The 15004-nt window shown below is 45.3% G+C and overlaps 1 protein-coding gene across 2 annotated transcripts; it reads right to left on the bottom strand.

Moving 5' to 3' along the window:
- Window positions 1-3551: 3551 nt before the first annotated feature.
- On the bottom strand, window positions 3552-14447 carry TMEM165 (transmembrane protein 165). 2 transcript variants are annotated; one of them, XM_030493106.1, is made up of 6 exons: window positions 14120-14447; window positions 12458-12683; window positions 9742-9917; window positions 8722-8904; window positions 5910-6015; window positions 3552-4476 (listed from the first exon to the last, which is right to left on the bottom strand). In XM_030493106.1, the coding sequence occupies exons 1-6, from the start codon at window positions 14282-14284 to the stop codon at window positions 4400-4402; spliced, it is 933 nt and encodes a 310-aa protein (XP_030348966.1). In that variant the 5' UTR covers window positions 14285-14447; the 3' UTR covers window positions 3552-4399. The 2 variants fall into 2 exon arrangements, with proteins under 2 accessions (XP_030348966.1, XP_030348967.1); XM_030493107.1 differs by lacking the exon at window positions 14120-14447 and adding an exon at window positions 13323-14057.
- Between the last annotated feature and the right edge of the window lie 557 nt (window positions 14448-15004).

Below are 15004 nucleotides of genomic sequence, written 5' to 3'. Positions count from 1 at the left end.
TGAGCAGTTTGCTTCAATCTTCACTTCCTGTACTTGGCCACATGCAGTGCAATGAGGCAGGCTTCCCCTAAGCATTGGGAAGAGGAACCTTGCAAAATAAATCACAAGCTTTTCTCATGTTAAACATCTCAGTTGATGTGAGGTTTTGTCACGCCAGTAGAACTGACTCATCTCCATCTTGTTTCTATTGCCTGGGAATGAGTACTTGCAGGCAGCAGCACTGTCAAGCCTCTGCTGCCTGCGGCTGCTGCCAGAGCTGCACATTCCTGCCTTAGATGATGCTTTTGAGGTTCCTGTGGCTGCAACTGGAACCAGCTGCATCTCACCCCTGCAGGGAGAGCTGTGGGATGGATGGGAAGCTGGGGGGGCAGCTGCCTGATCCTCATGGTGCAGATGCAATGGTTTGCAGAGCCTTCCCGTCTGCGTTTAAGCACTGTTGCGCTGTATCTCACATTCTCCAGCTACAAATGAACAAGAAATGGCACAGGGCTGTGCAATTAAAATTTCAGCTGGTTACCTTGTTTGTTTCATACTCTAAAATGCAAGGCAGCCCCCAAAATGCCCTCTGTTTAAAAAGGGAAAGAACACTCTAATTTATCTATTTTCTTCCTGAAAACCCAGGCCTCAGCCTTCCCCAGAGGTACTACTGTCTAGGAAGGGGCTGTGCGCAGTGCCTTGTGACAGAAGCAGTTATAAAGCCTCATCAGCACAGCATCAAGCCTGCTCTGTGGGCTGGAACCTTGAGATCTGGCAATTCCCAGCCCTGCACGTGGCTCCTCCAGCCCAGCCCAGAGCTGCCCAGATGCTGCTGCCACAGACTGAGCTACAGGTGCAGCTCTGCTTCATCCACATGAGCAAGCTGAGGCAGCCAGAAGCACTGAATGCTCTCCGCAAAGGGCTTTGTCCAAGTGACACTTCATGGCTGGAGCATGTCTATGAACACCCCACCTCTGGTCTGATCACACACAGGTTCTGCTCAGCCTGGGTGCTTTAATGCACCGGCTTAGCGCTCCTGCAAGTTGGCAAATGGCAAAGGACAGCATCCAGGAAAAGAGGAAGCCAGCGCTACAGCCAGCTGCTGGAAAGACAAAATAATCCATTCCCAAATGCCCAGCTCTGCTGTTAGACACATTTCAGTTTATTGAGGATCTTGAGCGAAGAAGTGAGATAAAGGTGCAGCACACAAGCCCACTGTACTGCTTAGCTCAGATGTGTCCCATGGTTCCTGCTTTATCTCTGGGTATAAGCAGCAGAGAGAGTTTCTCTTACTAAGAGATCAGCATCTTTCACTTTGAGCACAGGACGTGGAAGGGAAGGGCATGGAGCAGATTATTGCTCATGCGTATCAGCATCTCAAGTGCCAGAACACAACCTGTCAGCTCATCACAAGTCACTGCAGCATCAGCCCAGAGCTGCTCATGTTCTGCGTTTGACATCTGCACAGGACATCTCAGCCCAGGGGCCAGTGACGCAGCCCACAGAGTGTCCCAAACATGTTGCAGCCGTAGTAGCAGGCTTACCTCACCTCACCAGCAGCACACGTACCTGCCACTCCTAATACCTGCTATGTTGAGAAAAGTATGGACAGAGGAAAGGCTGTAACAAAATCTGAGAGGTTTTGATGCAAACTCACCCTAAAGGGTAAGACACTTTTTATATATACATAGATATATATGTATGTATGTGCACACAGCACTCCTGAAGATATTACCTGTATCTTGAGTATCCAGGTACTGTGAGATAGAACAGTGCAACACACCTCCCTGATGCCAGGCACAAGAAGTACAAGAACAATGTACGATGAAAGCCGCTCAAATCCCAACCCCTGAACCAGGCATGAGGGTGTGAGTGCCTTGAGATGCTGTGGAGGGACCCCTATTGTGCTGGAGACAGTGCAGCAGACAGGGCTGCTAAAGACACACCAGTGGAGTCCTTGGTCACCTTCAGCAGGCTCCGGTGGCAGCCCGACGAGCTTCCTCACATCGTGAAACATTCTAGCAGCTACTTGCCAACATTAAATCACTGTAACTAGTAGCAACTGCTACAGCACCTTTCAAAGCTTTCACTAAGATGTCATGAGCTATCTAGTTTTATAATACATTGCCAAGGATAAGTCGATGTTTGCGCTTTTAAAAAGCCCAAGAGACCACTGTTGAGACTAACTGCTTCTGGCCCAGCTGGCACTAGAGCAGTCAAATACACTGCCATGACTGGTCAAAAGCAGTGCTTCACATCATGTGTAACTGTAAAACACAAACTTGGAAGCTGCAGAGATTTGCTCTGCAACTTCACACTCACCTCTGTGACCACCATGATAAATAGCTTCATTTTGCTGTTGGTCCTAATTGTTCTCATGTCAAAGCAGCTGTAAGCAGCACGTATAGGGTTGTGTATACCAGAGGCAGAGTGCGTGTTTCCAGGCTGTGGGAAAGAAGAGGCTGTGGGTTCTGGCTACAATGCTTGGTTCAAAAGAAGAAAGGGAAGAAAAAAGATCCAACCACCAATAAAGAGCACAAACCCAAAACCCAGCCCCACAACCCACAGCGCCAAAGCAGCACAGTGGCTCACCCAGTAATGAGCACGGGCCCTGCCAGCAGCACCCTGCCTTCAGGCCAAGACATGAACATCCAGACCTGGAGCCTGAAACTGCAGCCTGTTTCCGTACCACTGCGCATGACAGGCACTGCGCTGCTCCAGTCTTCAGTGTGAGAAATGAGGCGTTAAGGGGTTCTTCTGGCAGAGAAACCTAGAAGAATAATTAGGGACTGCTCTGTCTGTAAGTTGCAAAGGTCACATCTGTAATGCTCCATATTACTTCAGCTTCAATGACAGGCAGATTCATAGTATTAGAAACCATATCTTCTATTTTACAAGAGCACTACTGAGTGGATCTTGGGGAACTATTTAGGCCATTAGCTCAGAACACAGATCACTGAAGAACAGAGAAAAGCATGTAAGCACAGAATCACAGAGCAGCTTGGGTTGGAAGGGACCTCAAAAGCTCACCTAGTTCCAACCCCCTGCCATGGGCAGGGACACCTTCCACTAGACCAGGTTGCTCCAAGCCCCTGTGTCGAACCTGGCCTTGAACACTGCCAGGGATGGGGCAGCCACAGCTTCTCAGGGCAGCCACAGCTTCTCGGGGCAGCCTGTGCCAGTGTCTCACCACCCTCACAGTAAAGAGTTTCTTCCCAATATCTAATCTAAATCTCCCCTCTGCCAGTTTAAAGCCATTCCCCCTTGTCCTGCCACTTCATGCCCTTGTAAAAAGTCCCTCTCCAGATTTCCTGCAGGCCCCCTTTAGGTACTGCAAGCTGCTCTAAGGTGTCTCTGGAGCCTTCTCTTCTCCAGGTTGAACAAGCCCAGCTCTCTCAGCCTGTGTTTCTGCAAGCCACGCATCTTCAATGCTTAACATTTTCAAAATCTTTATAACACTGGCATTTATCAGTATCCAAAATAAATTTAGTACACTTCCCTCACCTGAAGTACACAATCACTAGATAAACGTTTGTGGCAGGAATTACAGGAACCATCAAAAACAATACTGAAAATAAATGGAGACACTATATTTTATTAATACTCTTCCAGATTACATTTCTATTCCTAAAAAGAAAAACAGGAACACATCTAAATCTAAGAATTCCATTATTGTTCAGTCCTGGGAATGAAACATTGTTAAGTTGGACCATTTTATTACTTTCCATATACTTTAATATTTCAAAATAAAATAAAAAAGTCAAATAATACTAACGCCAGACAGATTGCATATTGACCATGGTAGGTTGTTAATCACCACACTTCGATTTCCTGATAAAAATCCCTGATTAAGAAGTTTTCCCTCTAAAGTAAGTTTATAAAATTCTCCGTTGGTGGCTCAGCCACTCAATGGTATAGGAACTGCTCCCAGGTTTCTTTTGGCTTAGATGATCCAGCCTTGGTGCACCCTGGAAACAGAGTCCTTGGAGGTGGGAGCCAGCAGCAGTTTGCTCCTTAACGCCTTCTGTTGAGCAACATGGAACAAGCCACAGCCTGCTTCGGGAAGCCTTAAGAATCAGCTCTTGAAGAAACAGGGAAAGTGGCCGGGTGTAACAGAGGAAGCCTCCACACTCAAGAGAGTAGATCCTCAGATCTCAGCTGAGCCAAGCCCAGCAAGCAAGAAAACCACACACATCCCACCGAGGGAGCAGGCACCACAGAATAAACAAACCAGACAACAAGCAGATGTCCTCTGCAGAAGCTGTCCATGAACGTGTCAGTCCCATGAATCATTCGCTATAAAAAGTTCAGTGTCTCATCTTCAGTGCTTGTTCAACTACAATTCTGTACACTATATACAAAAACGCACAAGGATCACTGCTGGATGCTTCCAATCCTTGTTCCTCTGCAGTGATGAAAAAGTTTAAAAACCAGAGTCTGGACTTATAAATAGTGCAGAAAATGCAAATGCTAAGAAGACAATGCCTCCTATGATTGTCACTGAAAAGAAACACAAACCAAAAAGAGATTAGAAACTGAGAGTTAAACATCTTCCATGACACATTACAGATTTATTTTTAATACCCAAATAACCTAAATTTGAAATTCATGCTGTAAATCGTGGACGTTGTTTCTACCTCAGTGTCAGGATGCCCACATGCCACCCCACTGCCTAACTGCATCTACAAGAATATATTCTGGTCCTTAGAAGGAAGCTTTGTTTTACTACTTTAGCTAGTATAAAATTGAGGTTGACACCTCCTGCTGAATATTTGGCTGGATGGGGAGAAATAAGATAAAATATTCTCACGCTGAAGGAAGCCATCAGTTAAGAGTGACATACTAATGAGCATGGTTTGTACAGTTCAGGTAACTGTATTGAAAGAGACAGTATAAAAAACATTAGCTGTTTGCGATGGGCACAATTAGCTAGAGGGTAGGACAGTATTCCAGAAAAGTCTCACTGTGTATGTTCTTCTCTTCTCTAAACAAACTAGCAGGCTATACAGCTCTTTTGTCTAACCTAACAAGGCTAGTCCTGTGGTCAAAGATCCACATTGAGCTTACTAGGAGCATATTAAATCATTGTGAGATTAGCATTTTGTCACCAATTTCCTTGGCAAACAAACACCACAGAATGCACATTTCACTTTTTGCGGTGAAGTTGGTTTTTAACAACCTTGCAACTGTAGAAGAAATATTCAGAATGAGCATTTATAGGAAGCAGCTTCACAGAATCCTTCCTGAGAGCAAGAAATCTCACCACATCACAGGATGGACAGCTGAAGCAAGCTGCAACCTAATCTAAAGAAAACCACCCAGCATAACCTTACCGGTCCTTCTGTTACAGATAGCAGGTATGATAAAAACACATTTATGCCACACAGAGTAGCTTTTAAAGCTTTTATATGGCTGGCATAACTTGTAACTATGCAGCTGTCTTGCTCACCTGAAGGTCTGCACTCAATTGTAACAATTTCCATTATCATTGTTGAACAATAAATACCAACTATCCAAAATACTGTATTTCCTTCCTGTGGTCTCCTGCTAGCCAGCTAATAGCAAAGCAAAAACACGCTTCACCTGTGCCCATCTTTAATCCTGGAGCTACAATACCTTAAATCAGACAGTGAACTGTTAAGCTCAGTTAATGCTGGACCCCTTAGATGCACCCACCCTGCGCAGGCTCAGCCTCTGCCTGGCAGAAGGGACAGGAGCCCTGGGGACAGTGCTCGGTACCCCCTGGGAGGGAAGCTCACTCACTACGCGGCAGGGCAGGGGGAGGTAGGATGGAACACACAGGCTCCAAACTTTAGGTTTTAGGGTTTTCCAAAAGGTTTGAGAAACGCTTTTCCCAAGCACGTATAGTCATTCATATCACAAACATTACCAACATGAATGAATCGTTTTGGCAGGAGTGAGTTTTCACTTACCAGTCCTAACCGATATTTTTTGTGCTATCATTCTCCCTCCAATAACTGCTAAACCAGTGCACAGGCAATGCCCCACTGTGCCTCCCACTGCCACACCATAGGGGTCCTGAGGAAAAAACACAGAAGGGCAACATCAGCACAGTTGAAAACCCTTTAGTCTTATGACAACCTCCTGCCATGAAGGAGCAACACCTGGGTTCCCTGGTTGCACAATATCAAGCGTGGAGGACTCTCTGGTGTTTGCTCTGCTCCACTATCCATCGCTGCCTTGAAGACGAGTAACAGTGCACATCAGCTAGTGAGACAGACTTAAACCTAAACCTGACTAGTACAGGAGCATATGGCATGTTTCAACCGAGAAGCATCTTCAAGTTGTTAAATATAGATTCAGAAATCACTCTGCTGTACTGAAAAAATTATGCAACCTCTGGAGAGAAGGTGGCAGCTGTTGAGAAACACAACATGCATCAGCTGGAAGAACACCAACCTCACTATAAAGGAAAATAAATACATGAACTGCAAATGAAAGCTTTCAAGCTTTCAGCAGCTAAAACATTCCAAGTCCCATGTCCGGCTTCAGAAGCTTGTGCTCTGCCCCCCTGTCCCAATCACCCACATTGGGAAGCAGGAAAGAATTTCCAGAGGGTAAAAAACTGTTTTCAAAGTTTACTGTCACCAACAGCTTTCACATCACTGCATAACAAGCAGCTGCTCAATACATGAAGAACTCTACTACATGTACAGCTTTCTCGGATCCACTTACAAATTACACATACGTATTGAATGTGCTATAAAACAGAAGACTTCAGCATTAGACACAGAGTCTTTTAAGAACTGACAGTGAAAGCAAGGTAGGATCATGACTTTCTGCTGTACAAAGATGAATGAGGAAAAGTAGCGTTGGGTCCCCTGCACATTTCTAAGTGAGACTTTTAGCTCCGAGAGGAAAAAAGAGCTGCTGCTGTCACATGAGGAATGCATGAATCTCCAACAGACAGGTTGGAAGCAGGACTGTGCCAGCACAACATACTTGCCTCCAGGATCAGGACCCAAAATTCCTGGAAATCCCCATTTCCCAACCCCCCCCTTCCTTTTCAGATAATTGTACAGCCCCCCAGCTGAGGGTGGATCTCACCCCACATCCCATGCCCTGGTAGACAGCAAGTTACAATTGTTTCCCTCAGCATAGTCTCCAGAAGCAAAAGTGTGCTTAGATGCAGCAGCTGAGGCAAAGCCAGTCTAGTAGGACACTACTGAGTTTCCTTTTCTGCTTCCTTAGACAAATGAACAAGTCTTACAGCAAGGTGTAAAATCAAGTTCTTAAGGACTGCTGTAAGGACTTGATTCATGAAGACAGACTTAATTCACTCCCCTGGTGTATGCACTGAAACAGCCAAATTATCACCCTTTTTTCCTCCAAAGGGGCCACATTTTGTTTGTTGTGGCAGGATAGACACTACTCACTTAATGAGCAGTCACAGAGGTTTGGGTTTTTTCTCTTTTCTCTGAAGAACGTATGGTCACAGCTGACTTACCACACTGCTCAAATGTAATTTCTTTTCTCATAAGCATTTCTGTAATGCTCCTGCTATGTGTCTGTGAAGTATTCAGGTACGGATTTAGATGACTATATTATGAAATAAGGGAGTATAAAACAGACCCACAGATAAAATGAAAAGAGATCCAGACCATAATCATTCACTGATTTTGAAAGCCAAGATCAAGATATCTTCAAGCCATTTTTTGTAGTATTTGTTTTTGTAGCACTTACTTATACAAACACTTCACATGCTAAAGGCACAACATCCCAGTCTTTAGTTGCAATGCTCAACACTTCACACAGAAGACTGATTCTTCTTTGTGAAGAAGAGACCACAGAGTCTGATGGATGCTTCCTAATGGAACACTCAGAAAATGCCAACCAGAAGTCAAGAACCACATGTGAAAAGATGGGCTTAAGCGATATATAAAATCTGGGCATAGGCAATAAATATTCCTCATTTTGTGAGATGGCATGTAACTGACTGAACAATGAGATTACCCTCTCATCCTGCTGTTCCCTGCCTTGTTAGCACTGAGCACCTTCCCTACACTGCAATAGAGACAAGAGGATCCTTCAGATTACAGCCTCCTTTATTACACAGTTGTGATTTATCCCTAGGGAAGGTCTGGAAGTGCACTGAAAGAAGCATAAGTCCTAGGGCAGACATGCGAATTATCTCAATGCATGAAAGAGCACAGGTAAGCTACTTATGCTTATTAAAAGGTTGACTATAAACCTTAATTTTTGTTTAAATATACATTCCAATCATCATGCTGAATACAATTTCATTTACAGTATTATCTACTGCACAGCAGTTTAGGGTTTACTTTAGTTCTATACACTGTACCATATTCACTTAGATTTTTAAGAAGAGGTATTTTTTGACCAGCTTTAAGTTTGGTGGGATAAAGGTTTCTTTTTAAAGCTACTGTGTTAAAACTGTACAACCACTCAGATCAAAGAAACATCTGCTCTGTAACATCTCTCAACACTAACAAAAAACAACTGTATTCAGCTGCATGATAGAAAATCAACTATTTCCAGAAATGCCTGTGCAGTCCCAATCACATAATGATAGTTTTAATACTACATAGAGCTTCAGTGCATTTATTTTCAGGTCCTGGCACAGATGTAACACTAAGTAAGGCACAGCAAGGCAGTAGGTGTGAAAATCTGATACCTCCTACCACAAGAGGGTTTTGTCTTTCCCACTTCTCTTGAGGGCAACCCAAAGAGAGCAAAAGAACAGCAGCATTCTGCAACACTCACCTCTCTGGCAGCCAACACTATGGTTGTTAACTGGGAACGATCACCCCATTCTGCTAAAAATGTTAAAGTAAAAGCTTGGACAAAGATTGGAGAAATAAAATGTAGCCACTTCTTCTGAGGTATAGTGGTGCCTGGCCCTGATTCCACATCTCCTGGCCCATTTAACAGTTTAGTTCTCTGAAGCTGTGGAGGACAAAGGAAAAAAACAATCAATCAATCATAAGATTAAAAATATCATCTGAACACCACAAATTAAATACTTAAACGGTAAAGCTGGCCATTTAGTATCTGGAATGTTATTAGGCACTGACTGCTGCATTATCAATATTAGACACCATTTATAAAACTAGCTACATGTATGCACACACGTGTGTGCACATATATATACACTTATTATCACCTCGAACCTCCAGTTATTGTCCATCTTGTACTGCTTGCACTTACACAGCAGTGTCAGTAGGAATGACACCTGGTTCATAGCCACAGATTTCCTCCTGTTGGGATCCCCCTCTTCCCAAGCAGCAGCTCTCACATTAGGATTTTATAAAATTGATGAAAAAAAACCCCAAAACTTAAAAGAAATAAGATTAATACTCCACACTACTGCTTAGAAGTGGGCCAGTATATTTAGAAAGTTATTATAACAGAGACTTTGCTGCAACACTACAAATTTCAGCATTCGTCTGCCTGCCCATATAAAGAAATGAAAGTAGAGGCAAGAGTAAACTGTTCATGTCCTCTCTGCTAACGCATCAAGGAATAAATAAAAACACCCATCCCACCTCTCTCCCTCTATGGAGAAAGTCCCTTTTCTCCTGAGAAGCCAGGCTTGCCATGGAAGTGGAATCACCTGTGGAAACAGCCTCCAGGGCCCACTTCTGTCCCATTTACTAAACGTTTTCTGTGTTAAACTATCAACTGCAGACACAGCTGAACACCCCAAACATGACAGTATCATTCTGTAGCTTCATGGCTGTAACTGTTTCATCAGCCACAATTCACAGAAAGTTTATGACTTACTTCCTCATCTTTCTTTTTAATTTCTGCTTGAACTTCCTCCAGCTCTTCCTGACCCTCATCTGGACTCATTTTCAAGCCTTCCCGAAGCATCCGGATGCCAAAAATTGCAAACAGTGCCGTAGAAACATAGTATGTGTACACACGAGGAATAACCGTGGTAGCATAGCCAAACAAAACTGAAAAGAAAACAAATGTGTCATTTAAAAAAATAAGCACGAGGATCATAATTGTTTTTCCCACATCTAAAGAATGCTTGCTAGCAAAGTCTGTAATTCAAATGTCCACTGATAAATAAATATTGCATCTTTTGTCGGGTTTATATAATTTTCTTCCCCCGCTCCAAGATAACAACACTCTAGAAACCCCAACCGTTACTGGTCATGCCAGAGACTGAAGCCCATCAACATGCAGAAATGCACACCAAGCAAAGTTGGTGTGCTGCTATTCCAAAGAGTCAGTCCCAGCAACATTATCTTTCCCATCAAGGACTATGCAAGTCCAGCCTTCCTCCAAGCATGCCGTGAAACTATCATCTGTAAACATGTTAGATTAGTCATGGTGTATACCAGTACACCATTTTCTTTATACGGCTACACATTAGATAGCATCTCTTCCCAATCATTTCATTTATCTGATAAAGTTAGGATAAGATTTTCTACAAGTTAAGCCTACTAGTCATACCCACAAATCATCCAGCTGCATGAATCCACATCTGTCTTCTTTTGCCAAGTGCAAATACCTGCACATTACTATTCCCACCTCTCCCACACTCCCCACAAGCACACAACGTGACCAACTTTGATCTTCTTTTAATTTAAAAGCACTGATCCCACTCGAAAACCAAAAAGCTACCTCTATCGTGCACCTACTGTTATGGGTATTGAAGGCAATCAAACTAAGCCAAAACTAGTTCTCAAATGGGAACATAACAAAGTACTTACTTCTTCACAAAGTAAGACTAGTTACCTTTTTTTTTTTTTTTGACAAAAAAGGCCTACATAAACAAGAAGAAATTAAAACTCCACACCTAACCTTCAAGGCTGCTTGGACCATGCACTCACAACTCTCTGTTGTTTTACTCCACATGCAATTAGCTAAAAAGAAGCATACAATTTTAAGGTCCTTTCCAACCCTAACTATTCTATCATTGTATATTACCATGTCTGTTTTCTTACATACACTTAGTATGAAAATGCACTCAGAAGTTACTACATAATCTGGACATTAATTCACACAGCCACTACCAAAAGTAAGACTATGAGACCAAAATTGATCAAGTTGTACTATTAGTAAACACAACACATACACATATAACAGTATTAGTTGCACAGCTAAATAAACCAGAAGGAGTTAAACTAAACTTCTTTTTGAAGACTGAAAATACTAAAGCAGTGCAAGAAACCATACAAAAAGCTATTTTTTTAGCATTATGTGCATATATAAGCATAGACATAATGAAATAAGCAGAACAGTAAGGCAGCTTATTTTGTCAAGCACAGCTTGAAAAAAAAAACCCACCTCAAGTACTGATTACTTGGAGCGAGTTTAAGTGAGCATATTTTCATGAAATCAAAGCGGGCAAAACCCCCAGGAATTTCCAGACACAGCTTGGATGAAACAAGGAGGCGGGGGGAGAAGGGGAGCAAGGCTCCCTTCTGAAAAGGAAGAAATAGTTGGGAACCTATAAACTGAAGGATAAAGCAGAAAAGAAAGCTTTTATGAAAAAGCATCAAGAAAGATTTGAAGAAAGTATAGAAAAAGAGAGAGCCACAATGGGCAGCAGAAGGAGAGAGCACATGATTAACAGAATAGCACATCACCTGTGGTAATAAATAACATTAAATGAAGCAAGCAGTGCAGAAATAGAAGACTCAAAGACCTATATTAAGTGAGTAATAGAAGAAACTCATACAATGGTATCCTTACACACAGTGCACACAAAAGCTGCTCTAAGACTGCAACAATTGCAGCAGTATATATAACGATAGCTAGACCCAAACACATTCACAAAAACACTTGCAGAGAAGCCTGAAGCCAGTTAACTGGCCATCTCCACAAACACTATTTTAATTATTCAGAAATGAGCACACCCACAACAAAATTTATGCTGCACCTGATGTACCTGAAGGCTGCTCCATTTTATGATCACGGCCAGGTAAGTACCCAGAGCTACAGGTTCCTCAAGTGCCACCTGACACCCCACCTCCTCCCCAGCTCTTGGATTTGTCAGTACCACCCATCCCAAAGGATCGTGGCAGAACGTCATCTTCCACCTAAGCTGCTCCCAGCACCAATCCAAACAGCGACACGTACAGGGTTACAAGTCAGACAAGGGAAATTTGTCATCATATTAAGAATCTTTTGCCTTAGGAGGAAAACCAGAAGTCACTCCCACATTCCCTTTAGGCATGCTAATTTAACAGGAGCTAAAAATTAACGGAAACCAGTGGCCCCAAAATCAAGGAAGTGCTTAGGTTCCCAATCCCATTCCTCTTCCTTAAACTCATACTGAGGTCTAGGGAGCATAAACACCTGATTAGAGGTAAGAGCCTAAATACTCAATCTGAGCCATGGTCCCCAGGAAAACCTTCACACTCTCCTAAAACCAGGAAAGTGCATATACCTACTACCTTCACTTTAACTTCAATTAAGATTTATTGATAAACATGTACCCAGCACAGTTTAAGAGATGAAACAAAGAGAAAAGAGTGCTAACCTGATAAACATGTCATCAGTCCCAAGGCAAGCATAGCACCAGCCAGTACAGTCAATCGGTTGTACCGCATTGCCATGATGGCTGCAATGAAGAAGGTCTTATCCCCCAGTTCTGACACGATGATGACCGATATAGCAGCCACAAATGCATGAATAAAGCCCAAATTAGTCTTGTCAGCTGACTCTTCATTGACAATGTGAACGGGAGCAACCAGCGAGGACCCCTTCTGTAGGGGAGGGGGAAACAACAAAAAACCCACTAGTTAATTAATAGGCTGCAATAGTTTGTGAAGTTCGGAGCCTCGTATCTCTCCTGTCATACCATGCTGCATAGTGTGACATTTTAAGTACACACCTCTCATGCAGCGCTAATGATCATTAACTAGTTACTGGCTGCAACCTACCTCAAAATTGCTACTTAGGCACTTTGCAAGCAGAGCAGGTCGTGCACTGATGATTAAAACAGTACTTCACCAAGCACACTATCACCAGAACACAAGAACCACTATTACAACAAAACATGGGGAAAGCTGCGTTAGTTCAGCTCTAATATTGTTGTCTTCAGAATGCCTGGCTGTTTACTTTATGACCTTGACCAAACAAGCAGTTTTCTGCTATAAGTATTGAGAATTAAACTCTTCAAACCAAAATAGGGTGACGAGGGTTAACTTATGAGAAATACAAAGTACTTTTAAAACCCGTTAGAATCACTTTCTTCCCTTGCAGAATCTTGCATCTCAGCCACATTAAAATTTTGTGCAGGTTTTCATTAGCTTCTTTTGCACATGCTCTATGTTCATCATAGAAAACTAGCTTTAAGACTTCCAGTGGTCAAACTGGACAGGCACACTCCCTGTGCCACTTACCCAAGTGTTTACTTTTACAGAGGCTAAGATATCTACCATCAAAAGCAAGACCCAGAACAAGGAAGTCAGTGTTCCCATGCTTGACCAGAGATGGCTTAGGCAGCTTGGTTCAGCACATCTACCAGCAGAGACAGATTGCAACGTGTTTTAACATGGTGACTTCCCAGCATTCTGCTTCTTAGGATTGCTGTAAGTTTTTGGGTTGGGTATTTAAGTTTCCATGCTCTATGTGGTACACGGTGACTTCTCAGACTTCCTTTACCTTTAGCAGTGCTGTAAATTTGGGGGTTTGATATTTAAAACTTGACATGCTCTGCATGCCACATCAAGCCATATGTTAGTGATATTTCCACCCCCTGCGTGATCACCTGGCACCAGAAGGTCCTAACCAAGAACACCATTTAAAAAGTTTTAACGTCAAGAAATTAACCTTAAATATTCAGGACGAACTGGGAGGTTTTGAGTCACATCAAAGCCTGCTTTCACCTGCTTCTGTGAGGAAGACCCGGAGAGGCCGGTTCCCCGCCTCCTCCCCGAGCAGGGCACAGAATACTTAAGTGGTGAAAAAAAACACTAGCCCATTTTTCGCGTCGGACCTAAATTCCCCCTTTTCCTGCTGAAGGGCGGGAACGCAGGAGTCCGACGGCCTTCCAGAGGGGAAGCGCGCTGCAGGCCGGGCCCGCCCGCCGGCTGCGCTGCCCGGGGGTTGACCTGGCCGCCCGGGGCCCGGCTGCAGGAGGGGGCGGCGTGCAGGCGGCCGGCGCGGCGCGGTACCGTGCGGCCCGTCCCCGCCTCACCTCAGCCCGCGGCTCGGCTCCCTGCGCTGCCGGCGGTGGCGGCGGCTCCTTCTTCCTGCCGGGCTCTTCCTCCGGAGCGGCGCGCAGCCCCGCCGGGGCCGCCAGGAGCAGCAGCGCCGCCGCCAGCAGCAGCGCAGCGGCCCGCGGGAGCGGCGGCGAGGCCATGGCGGCCGAGCACGGCGGTGCAGGGGGGTGCGGGGGGGGGAGCACACGCACGGCACGAGGCCCCTCTTAAAGGCGCCGCGTCATCGCCCTGCCCGCAGCGCCCCGGCCCCGCGGCCCCGCAACCGGCCCCCAACCGCTTCCTGCAACGGCCCGGCCCGGAGGGGCGGGGCCCTGCGCGCCGATTGGCCACGGCCGCCGCTGACGGACGCCCCGCCCTCCGCCCCGCCCGAGCGGGCGGGGGACCCCGGCCCCAGCCGGCCCGCTGTGGGCCCGGGGCTGCTGAGGTGCGACCCCCGCGATGGCTTCTGCCCCCTTCGCCGGCTCCCGGCGTCGGGAGGGGCGGGGCAGGGCGGCTGTGCCACTTTCCCCGGGGAGAGGGCGAGTCCGGGCACGTCCTTCCCTGCGTTCGGAGTTGCCTACGGACAGGGAAAGGGCGCTGAGCGACGGGAAGCAGAGCCGATGCGTGAGAACGGAAAAACTTGCACAGAAGTGGCCTGGGCTCATCCAGGTTTCTCAGAGCCCCAGCACAAAGCAATGCTTCGAGTGTCTGTGATCCTGGTTCTCCCTCTCCCCGCGGCAAGGCCAGGACCGCGCTCCCCAAGAAGCAAGTGACAGTCCAGTAAACGGGACCAAGAATGCCAGCGGAACAGGAGATGCTTGGAGGCAGGCGAATCGCTAAAAATAAACCCCAGTACGGAAAGAAGAGCTCCCCAGACACGG

The sequence above is a fragment of the Strigops habroptila genome, chromosome 7 (assembly GCF_004027225.2).
Source record: "Strigops habroptila isolate Jane chromosome 7, bStrHab1.2.pri, whole genome shotgun sequence".
Taxonomy (NCBI): Eukaryota; Metazoa; Chordata; class Aves; order Psittaciformes; family Psittacidae; genus Strigops; species Strigops habroptila.
This window is presented reverse-complemented; position numbering and strand designations above follow the sequence as displayed.

What these genes read in the sequence shown, in the direction of transcription:
- TMEM165 (XM_030493106.1), bottom strand. Translation starts at nt 14,284, where the DNA reads ATGGCCTCGCCGCCGCTCCCGCGGGCCGCTGCGCTGCTGCTGGCGGCG. An exon ending in TTAAAAAGAAAGATGAGGAA is followed by an intron (nt 8,905 to 9,741) that starts GTAAGTCATAAA and finishes TGTCCTCCACAG; the next exon opens with CTTCAGAGAACTAAACTGTT. An exon ending in TAGTGTTGGCTGCCAGAGAG is followed by an intron (nt 6,016 to 8,721) that starts GTGAGTGTTGCA and finishes TTTTTTCCTCAG; the next exon opens with GACCCCTATGGTGTGGCAGT.